The sequence below is a fragment of the Engystomops pustulosus genome, chromosome 3 (genome assembly GCF_040894005.1).
Source record: "Engystomops pustulosus chromosome 3, aEngPut4.maternal, whole genome shotgun sequence".
In the NCBI taxonomy this organism is placed as follows: Eukaryota; Metazoa; Chordata; class Amphibia; order Anura; family Leptodactylidae; genus Engystomops; species Engystomops pustulosus.
Genome location: NC_092413.1, coordinates 195,870,751 through 195,881,909, shown reverse-complemented (window position 1 = coordinate 195,881,909; position 11,159 = coordinate 195,870,751). Strand labels below are relative to the sequence as shown.

Sequence of the window (11,159 nt, the reverse complement as noted above, 5' to 3'; positions counted from 1 at the left end):
GCTGGAGACGCGCTGTGTGAACATGTCCTTATTTTATACATTTCCACCTTTGCGCATTCTCCATCGGAAGTACATGTATATCTCATAAGTGTACAATAAAAGGCACGCGGGATGTAGAGCTTCTATGCTGGGACATTGAGCAGTGATAGTGAGCCCTGATAACCAATGTTATGGCCGTTCTGCTCGGGGACGTCGACGCTTTCGATGCCGGACGCCGGTAACCAACACAATGGCGGCATTGCTTGAGCTCGGCGACACTTCCGCTATCGCAGTGAGGGGGCGGGGCAGTTCTCGGTGTTGCTGTCTGTCTGCTGATTGTCACTCCCGGGACCGTGTGTGTGTGTGTGTGATTGGATCCGGGGCAGCATGGTGCAGGCCTGGTACATGGATGACTCCGAGGAGGACCAGAGGAAGCCGCACCAGCTGCAGCCGACCCAGCCGGTGTCAGAGCAGGAGCTGCAGCGGCTGGGGGTGCACTCCTACAAGGTGAGAGCCGGGGGTGCACGTGTATTACACTCCTAAAAGTAACCTGCTACGCACCTGCCAATCAGATCTCACCTTTCTATTGCGATACTGTACAGAGCAATGTGCAAGCTAAACTACGATTGGTCACTTTTCTCTGGTGAGAAAACAGTTCTATTTCAGTTTATCCTATGGGCAAAGTGGTATCTCCGCTAGTAACCAATCAGAATCCAGATAAGAAATAAGGAAATAACTGGTTTCTGTTATGTAATATAGTCAGTCAGTGAGTTATCCAGTCATGTAAGAATGTGATTATGAGGTAGTCACTGACTACTAGGGATTACTATATCCCTGTATACAGCGAGGCCCCACCAATCATAACAACAGGGGTTTAAAGGGGTTGAACCATTTTCCATACTATTGGATGGAGCAGGACACCACCTTGACCTGCTGCTTCCCCCATTAGTGAGAGCAGGACCCCCGTTCTCCTCATCATAGGGGGCTGTATTCTGATGATTGGTGATCAGTCAGGTCCTCACCCATCCTGTGATCCTCAGAATAGGGGATAACTGGACGTATTGGCACTACCCCTTTAAGGGCGGGGATGTGCAAAGGATGAAATCTGCATAAATAACCGTAAAACATAAAAAAAATACAGTTTCTAGACATTTCAATACACATCACCCGATAGACCTGTGCAGGTCTCACCCCACAGAGATAACGTGTTACAAGCACATTCATCTGTATATATTACATGTACCTTACATGGATCTATCTGCAGCTTTTTAGTTACAGGCGGTCCCCTACTTAAGGACACCCGACTTACAGACGACCCCTAGTTACAGACAGACTCCTCTGCCCTCTGGTGAAGCTCTCTGGATGTTACTATAGTCCCAGGCTGAAATGATCAGCTGTAAGGTGTCTGTAATGAAGCTTTATTGATAATCCTTGGTCCCATTACAGCAAAAATATGTGAAAATTCAATTGTCACTGAGACAAAAAAATTTGTCAGGATTTACAATTATAAAATATACAGTTCTGACTTGCATACAAAATCAACTTGAGTATAAACTTGCTGTATTTGCTCTGCGGAAGTTGTGTAACACGGACAAGTTTTCTCATTGCCAATTTTCAGGGGATAATGGCTCTGAGCCGAGGCACATGATAGGGGTCACGGCCGTCTCCTCGGATCATGAGACAATGATATGTGTATGTGGGAGAGGTCCTAACGCCCAGCATTGGCGCACACTGCAGGTACTACATCACCATTGTAACTTACATTTGTATGAGCAGACTAAGGCCTCATTCACACAGCTGTCTCCTCGCCAGGACTGGATCCCGGTATAGCACACAGCCGGGTGTAGAATGGAGCGGGAGTTAGCGCTCCTGACCCCCCCCCCCCCCTTTGCAATAAAAGTGGAGCAACTTAGCTTCAAATCCGGCAGGTTGTACGGCAGCGGCCCTATAGCTTGTAGTGCCGCTGCTCAGCTCCATGCACACCTGCCTCTGGGGGCCCTGATCTGGTTGCAAATTTTGTGGCCAGATTACTGCCCCCCCTCCCCCCATATAAAAGTAACTACAGTTCTTTATTGGTCATATGATGGACATCACACTCTATACAAGATGACCTATAGAGCTATTATGGAGGATAAGAGAGATGACCCAGCTACTATTACCCCCAGTAGTACCTGCCGGGTAATTTCTCTTTCCCTTACTAGTGCCATCTAGTACCCACTGTAGTAGCGTAGCAGCGGGTCATCGACTTATCTTGTAGCGAAGTCATCACCCTTTTAGCTAAGGGGTCATCTCCCCTTAGCTAGCCCGGCGGCGGGGTCATCTCCCCCTAGCTAGCCCGGCGGCGGGGTCATCTCCCCTTAGCTAGCCCGGCGGCGGGGTCATCTCCCCTTAGCTAGCCCGGCGGCGGGGTCATCTCCCCTTAGCTAGCCCGGCGGCGGGGTCATCTCCCCTTAGCTAGCCCGGCGGCGGGGTCATCTCCCCTTAGCTAGCCCGGCGGCGGGGTCATCTCCCCTTAGCTAGCCCGGCGGCGGGGTCATCTCCCCTTAGCTAGCCCGGCGGCGGGGTCATCTCCCCTTAGCTAGCCCGGCGGCGGGGTCATCTCCCCTTAGCTAGCCCGGCGGCGGGGTCATCTCCCCTTAGCTAGCCCGGCGGCGGGGTCATCTCCCCTTAGCTAGCCCGGCGGCGGGGTCATCTCCCCTTAGCTAGCCCGGCGGCGGGGTCATCTCCCCTTAGCTAGCCCGGCGGCGGGGTCATCTCCCCTTAGCTAGCCCGGCGGCGGGGTCATCTCCCCTTAGCTAGCCCGGCGGCGGGGTCATCTCCCCTTAGCTAGCCCGGCGGCGGGGTCATCTCCCCTTAGCTAGCCCGGCGGCGGGGTCATCTCCCCTTAGCTAGCCCGGCGGCGGGGTCATCTCCCCTTAGCTAGCCCGGCGGCGGCGGCGGGGTCATCTCCCCTTAGCTAGGCCGGCGGCGGCAGCGGGGTCATCTCCCCTTAGCTAGGCCGGCGGCGGCGGCGGGGTCATCTCCCCTTAGCTAGGCCGGCGGCGGCGGCGGGGTCATCTCCCCTTAGCTAGGCCGGCGGCGGCGGCGGGGTCATCTCCCCTTAGCTAGGCCGGCGGCGGCGGCGGGGTCATCTCCCCTTAGCTAGGCCGGCGGCGGCGGCGGGGTCATCTCCCCTTAGCTAGCCCGGCGGCGGGGTCATCTCCCCTTAGCTAGCCCGGCGGCGGGGTCATCTCCCCTTAGCTAGCCCGGCGGCGGGGTCATCTCCCCTTAGCTAGCCCGGCGGCGGCGGCGGGGTCATCTCCCCTTAGCTAGCCCGGCGGCGGCGGCGGGGTCATCTCCCCTTAGCTAGCCCGGCGGCGGCGGGGTCATCTCCCCTTAGCTAGGCCGGCGGCGGGGTCATCTCCCCTTAGCTAGCCCGGCGGCGGGGTCATCTCCCCTTAGCTAGCCCGGCGGCGGCGGCGGGGTCATCTCCCCTTAGCTAGCCCGGCGGCGGCGGCGGGGTCATCTCCCCTTAGCTAGCCCGGCGGCGGCGGCGGGGTCATCTCCCCTTAGCTAGCCCGGCGGCGGGGTCATCTCCCCTTAGCTAGCCCGGCGGCGGCGGCGGGGTCATCTCCCCTTAGCTAGCCCGGCGGCGGGGTCATCTCCCTCTTACTGTAGTAGCAGCAGGGTCATCTTTTGCTGCTCTGTAGTCGACTGATGACCTTGTGCTTAGCAATGAATGATCATGTGACTTTAGGTCATAGAGGTCTCTACTTGAAATGTTCATGGTTTAACACAGTTATGTGGCGGCCATTTTAATCCGAAAATATTGAGTCCTATCCCCCTCTTCCCTGTAACTGATCAAAACTTGCCAGTAAAAACAAAAGACTCCACATCCAGGGTAGTGAGACAGATTCTGTGTGGAACGTCCCAGTGATTTATAGCGACCTTCTTCTTTTAGCTTGAGGATGCAGAGTAATTGACTGTGAACGACCACATCTCATAAATGAATTTGCCTTTGATGCCTCATTAGCTGGAGTTCCCAGTTACCTGGCATCAGGGCTCTGTCATCATTTACTGCCCAGCTTTTTCCACATTTTCTGAAAATAAAATTACACACATTTTTTAAAGAGGGAATATGGAGTCCAGAACATGGACATCAGTGTTGCAGAATTTGTGAAGTGGCCCAATTTTTTTGCAAACAATAATTTATTTCAGTTTCTGCGTGCAGGTCCAGCACAACACTAAAGCTGTGAGAATATATTTTACACAGGCCACATACAAGGAAACGTATATATACTGGAGTATAAGCCTAGTTTTTCATCTAAAAAAAAATGTGAAAATCCAAACTCTGCTTACACTCGAGTACAAAATATATAGGTTTTACCAGGTTTTTGTGGTAAAATTAGGGGTCTCTGCTTATACTTGGGTCGGCTTATACTCGAGTATATACAGTACTTTATTTTCCAAAATGTTAGGAGATTTATTTCATGCGGAGAGGATCCTTGTTCTTCACAAAGCGGTATTGTGCTGTTCTACTGTATTGTCACATATTACAAAAACTTTACTCAAAGGGGTGTTCCCACGAAGAGAAGATTCTTAAATTTACTCAGGATAACAAAATAACACATTCTCTAATTCACTGTTATTAACACAAATGCAGCATTTCACAGATATAAGTCCAACCTGTCTCTATCAGTCCTGGTGTATACAATTTTAGTTACTCTGGGAGCCAACCGTAAATTTTCTGACTTTGGGTCAGACAGAACAGATTCTTCTCATTAATATCTTCCTCTGTCTGCTCGCTGCAGTGTCTCTGCATGGCCCCTCCCCTCTGCATTCCAAGATGAGCTCAGACACAGACACTTCCTGCTGGCAAGCAGGTTTTATTGGTCGTATAAACTGCAAAAATTAAGATTTTAATCTAAACCTAATAAAAGCAATTGCTCTTGGCTCCGGCTTTTCATTTTGGGCCAGAATTGCCGATCATGTAGGGTACAGGAAAAATGGTCTATTGCAATGACCCAGCTACATTGCTATGATTTATAATCTTGTGAGGTGCAGCTTGACCACATGTCTACTGTCCTTTACTCTGATGACCAGATGACTGTGTTTTAGGATTAAGGTTGCAATCGGCGCGTTAAGAAATCGCAAGTCAAAATCTTTTTTTAACTGTGTTTACTGATTTTTCTGAATTAAGAAAACAGACCTATAGGGCCTACACCATAGGTCAAAGTCTGGATCATTCACCAGTCTATATGGCTCTGCTTAATAATTCCTTTATATGGCGCACACAGATTACGCAGCGATGTACAGAGTTTGCCAAATCAGTCCCTGTCCCCAATGGGGCTCACAATCTAATCAACCTACCAGCATGTTTTGGAGTGCGGGAGGAAACCGAAGGACCCGGAGGAAACCCACGCAAACACAGAAAGAACATACAAACTCTTTGCAGATGTTGACATGGATGGGACTTGAACCCAGGTCCCCAGCGCTGCAAGGCTGTAATGCTATCCACTGAGCCACTGTTCTCCATTCAGCAGTCAGTGCTAGCAGAGAGTTAGCCGAGTAAGCAGTCCTGTTTCCTGCTGTTGCATCTTGGCCCGGTTCCGATGGAAAGGGGGGGGGGGGGCATATAATACAACCGAGGCAATACAAAAACAGAAAAAGAAACTTGACACTTGCCCATCATATGAGTGTAAAAGGGGGCGCCATGGGGCTGAGCCGGGTTTGGAGGACGCTATTGCAACCTGCTATAGCTAAGATTATAGCTAAGAGCTGGTATTTACTACCCCGGGCAATGCCTGGAGCTACAGCTAGTACCTTATAGAGCAGCGTCACTGACTGGATCCACTTTGCAACCTGAGTCTGGATCCGGCCTTTTAAGATTTTTCTTTATGGTTTCCTAAAAAAGATGTTTTCAAAATAGGCTGAGTAGTGATCAGCGGACCTGCGTCTCCATTCACATAGCTCGGAAGTCCCCTGTCCAATCTTGGCCTTGGCTTGTTACTGTGGGCATCAATTTCCCGGATTGGCTGTTCGCCCGCCATCCAGCAATACATCCAAGGTTGTGCGGCTGAACCCAAATGGGAACTGCAGTTCTGTTATTGCATGTGCAGCCGGGGCCCTGGTGATGCCCCCAGAACACTGTCAGCTCATTAGCATATTTTTAAAACCTGTCAGTGCTGAATCAGATGGCAGGCTTTCCCCAACATCCACCAGATGATGGTTTACTGGTCCTATTTAAAATAATAGCCGCCTGGCAGCTAATGATTGGACGGTGTGAGCATATTCAGGGACCCCCCTTACCCCACCTGGTAACGCCCAATTGTCAATTTATTCTTACATTTCTAAAAGGCATTGCGGAGGAAGAGCAGAATGCAGAAGAACGTTTTCCTATAGTTAGAAATGAAATAATTTCAGCGGAGTGAAGGTGCCCCCTATATTTTATATAAAATGTAGAATATTCTTATATAGGGCATAAGGAGGTAGCGAGTAATAACACTAGACGTGGCAGTCGCTGTAAATTGCTCAAAATAGCGAAGGAAAAAACCAATATATAAAAAAGTTGAAGTAAATATGGAATTTTGCAGTAGAGGGAATAACGTTGCATTCCATAGAGAATGGTGAAGATGTGAGCGCATGTCGCGGGGCCGGTGTCACTTGTAGATGGCGCTTCCTTTGTGATAGCTTTTTGGCTCCTCTCCCCTCCCGTAACATCTGTCATGGAGCCATTATTTGGACACTTTCCTCTGTTATGTTCACAGCGTTACATATGTTTGCACTTTTTTTCTCATCTTCTTTTTTCCGTTTTTCTTTTCCTCACCAGTTGGATGCTGATAATTATGAGACGGATCCTGCGCTGGCCAAGATTCGCAAAGAAAATAATTACTCTTGGATGGATATCATCACCATACATAAAGACACGCTGCCCAATTACGAGCAGAAGGTAAATTGTTGTCCTTGGCTTCGGTGGAGAGGATGCGGCGGCGGCATGAGGCCTCCCGTACACCTGGCGTTACGTTCTTCTCATCCGCCGATATCACAACCTTCAAGGAGAAATACAGTGATTGATTGTCAGCTGTCAGGCCAAGGGTGACGTCTGGTCCTTATCTGACTCATCTGCTCCCATTTATATAGAAGTATCTTATGGAAATGTATCAAGTGTTACATCTGCTCCTGGGAAAGCTGTGTCACAATATGGTCACCTATAAATGTCACCCATCTTTTCCAGGCTTTTTATGCAGTGATAAAATACTGTACAAACAGAAATGATTTTGTAGTCTTTGAGAGGGGGAAAAAAATGTGTTACTCAAACTGCATTCACATCTCGGTTATTTTTTTTTTGCTGTCAGTTGCAAGGATATGTCTGGAGGCTGCAGAGAGCAGCAGCGTATCCCCTATTATCCTCATATAGCAGGAAACGTTGTCTGCTTCCGCTACTCGCCCTGAAAGCAGAAGGAGGAGAGAACGTCAGCAACAGACTTTCTGCTGCAGATGTTCCAGGTTTCTCCCAAGGGATGGAACTGTCCAACAGCTTGTGCTCAGCGGAGGCCAGGAATGGATGCCAAACCGTGACATCCGTCCCCTATAGTCTCTAATAGCCTCTGTTGATCCGTATACTTCAGTCTCCAGAAGGAAGCTGTGCTTTTTCCATCCTGTGTTGGGACGGATTTTGGACCTAAGGGCAGATTCACACAACAGGGAAAATCAGCCACGTGCCATCCATTTTATGAATGGATGGCTGCACTAAATGCATTACTTAATGGATCAGTGCCAATGCATGGACTGCGCTACCGATCCGTTGATCATGTGCTAATAAGAACAGATTTTCATGGAGCTCTCATAGGGGCACATTTATCATGTGCTGTTGCTTCTTGGTAGAATTGCGCTATTTCAGCGACTGTTCAGGCCTGACCTATTGAAGGCTATAGTAAGTGCCAGGGGGTGGGGCAAAAACAAACAAAAATCATAAGAAAACGCACTTTTTTTTTACCTCCAATTTTGGCCAAGTTCATAGGCAGGAAGCCTACGATTTGACATCTTATGGACATGTAACTTTGCTTCCTCTTCCAGCTGAAGATATTTTATGAAGAGCACTTACATCTGGATGATGAGATCCGCTACATCCTGGAGGGAAGCGGCTACTTTGATGTACGAGACCAGCAGGAGCGATGGATCCGGATCTCCATGGAGAAAGGAGACATGATAACCCTCCCTGCTGGCATCTACCACCGCTTCACCCTGGATGAGAAGGTACAGAGCCAAACTACATCATTGGGCACCAAACCCTGTGTTATCGCAATGGTGGATGCAATGGTGGATGCATGTGTTAGAAACCCGCAGCATACATTGGCGGTCTAGACCCTGCTGCAGATTTTAGTTCTAATACAAGGATTTTGTTAAATTTCCTCCATTATATATGATGCTGCTGTGTATCACATTGCATTAATTGCCTTATCCGCCCTCCATATATCATGGATAATAATAATAATAATTCCTTTATCTATATAGCGCACACAGATTACGCAGCGCTGCACAGAGCTTTCCAGATCAGTCCCTGTCCCCATGGGTCTCACAATCTGATCCGCCTCCCAGTATGTTATGGAGTGTGGGAGGAAATTGGAGGACCCAAAGGAAACCCACGCAAACACAGAGAGAACATACAAACTCTTTGCAGATGTTGACCCTGGGACTTGAACCCAGGTCCCCAGCGCTGCAAGGCTGTAATGAATGTACAATCTCCTTCTTTTCCATGATCCTACTAGTATTATGAACATGTTCTGTCCGAGGTTGATGCATATTTCATGTGCTGTGATTTCACAGACCCAGAACACAAAACAACAAGTCACTATATGGATTTTTTTGACGGACCTGCAGACTGTGAAATAACATGGATGTCTGAGAAAATCAATGGATGTGTGTGCGGTGTGTCTGTAACCTTATAGTAGTGGATGAAGCCTCTGACCTCTCCCCTTACTCCTCTCTCTAGAACTATGTGAAAGCGATGAGACTGTTTGTCGGAGAACCGGTGTGGACCCCGTATAACCGTCCGGCCGACGACTTCGAGGCTCGCAGCAAATATCTGCAATCTTTGGCTCAGACGGCGTAGAAGCCTTACTACAATGATACGTCATCACTACTATATACTATGTCTAGAGCTTTTCTATGATTCTAAGAAGCCTTAAAGGAAATCTACCATCAAATTCCACCATGATAAACCAGGGACATTTACTCATAGATCCAGACACCGGGACTGTGATAATCTGACTATATTAATTATTCATGGCCTCCTTCTTTCTAAAATCAACTTTTAAAATTATGCTAATGATCCTGAAGGTCTCCCAGTGCCCCCCCCTGGCTTTACAGAAGATTATACTGTCTCACCCTCCCCCCTGCAGGAAGTGGTCACTGCACAAGTGCTAAGGAGGGGGAAGGGAGGGCGAAACAGTGTAATAGCCTGTAAAGCCGGATCATAAAGTGGCTAGGGTAGCCTCCCAGGCTCGTTAGCGTAATTATAAAAGTTGATTTTAGAAGGAAGGAGAACATGGAGAAGAAATATAAGAAGATCACCACAGTCCCGGTGCCTGGATCTATGAGTCAGAGTCCCTGGTTTATCATGATGGATAGTGTTGGGAGATTTCCTTTAATGTTAATAATAAGGACCAGTATATTTTGGCGCAATCCTTCCAGTGCCTTGCTATGGTTTGTAGAAATATGTGCTGCTAGTTACAATTTCTGAGAAGTGTCATGATGGGGCGTCCATGAAAGCAGCACGTTATACTGAATATCATGGATCTAAGTAACGGTAAATGATTGCTAGCTCTTCAGCACACTGTGCCTAAGACACTATTATGGATCTATAGACCTCCCTGATCTCCGCACATAGTAATCTGTCATTATGAGTTGGTTCCTAACCAGCTGCTCCTTTAGATCACAACCAGACAGATAGCATACACTACCATATATCTGGGTACCATAGGATGCAGAGATCCATCAGGCCGCTGTAATTACTCTGATAAATCCTCACTTTCCTGTACATCTTTGTTGGAATTGATAGCAATCCCCCGGCACTGCACAATCCTCCTCCTGTGAGACGCTAACCACAAATTGATAACAACAAAGCTTTATTTTTTTGAGACCTTGCCACCTTCTTCTGTTGTATAGGTGTATTCAGTAATGGGGAATTTAAAGGGATATGACAGGTGTCATCCGGAGTGACCCCTGATAGTAGGTTTTAGATTATATTTACCTAGAAAGGTCAATCCCCACATTCATAGCAAAAATATTAAGCATATAATATTTTATCTTAGGACTGGGATAGCGAACCTTTTAGAGCCCAAACTACAACCAAAACCCACATATGTTTCACGATGTTCCACCAGGATGAAGGATTGTAAATCAAGCACACTGACATACTGGTGTGTGCCCTCTCATTTGCATAATCTTGAGAACCCTTTTATTTATTTTTTTAAACAATCATTCTGGTGGTAGATTTCCTTTAAAGGACATCTACCCCAGGATGAAGGACTGTATGCAAATGAGCCTAAGAGGCTCCATAGGTGTTAATGGAGCCTGGAGCCCCTCAGGCTCGTTTGCATATAGTCTTTCATCCTGGTGGTAGCAGTCCTTTAAGCAGTAACGTATTGGTCCCTCCTCTGTTACGGGTCTCATAAGTATAATTTCCCCAGCACCACGACGGCACCAACCAGAGAGAGAGAGGGATCCGCCCCCAGGGACAGGAAACCTGAGCTTAAAATCGCACTCCTCCTATCCTGCCTCAGTGGTTTCCTGTCCCTGGAAGGGACCTGAGCTCTCTGTTTGTTTTTTTTCTAGAACCGCTGGTTGGCGGTTCGTTTTTAGTTCACTTACCAGCGGAGGTCTCCATTCAGGGAGTTGCACCCGTGGTTGATTATCTCCGTCCGGGACCGGGCGCACGCACGCCTGTGCTGGCGCATGATGGAGCGAGACCGGAAGTAAGGATGTTGTACTTCCGGTTCGCGGGGCCGCGTTTCGCCCGACACGCGGCAAGATCCAGGAGGAGCCCAGGGACTGTAGCACTCCTCCTTGGGTGAGTGAAACGCCGGCAAAAGTTAGTTTTTGGCCTTGTTTTGGGGCTCTTAAGGAGTTTTTAATAACCCACAAGAGCCAGGACCATGCCGGAAGGGGGGGGGCGGAGCCTTCTTGGATAAAAAGACAGG

General features: G+C 48.5%; 1 protein-coding gene across 1 annotated transcript; it reads left to right on the top strand.

Moving 5' to 3' along the window:
- Positions 1 to 233: 233 nt before the first annotated feature.
- Positions 234 to 10,097, top strand: ADI1 (acireductone dioxygenase 1). Its single transcript, XM_072143510.1, has 4 exons — positions 234 to 486; positions 6,788 to 6,907; positions 8,035 to 8,214; positions 8,951 to 10,097. The coding sequence occupies exons 1-4, from the start codon at positions 367 to 369 to the stop codon at positions 9,068 to 9,070; spliced, it is 540 nt and encodes a 179-aa protein (XP_071999611.1). The 5' UTR covers positions 234 to 366; the 3' UTR covers positions 9,071 to 10,097.
- Positions 10,098 to 11,159: the final 1,062 nt, after the last annotated feature.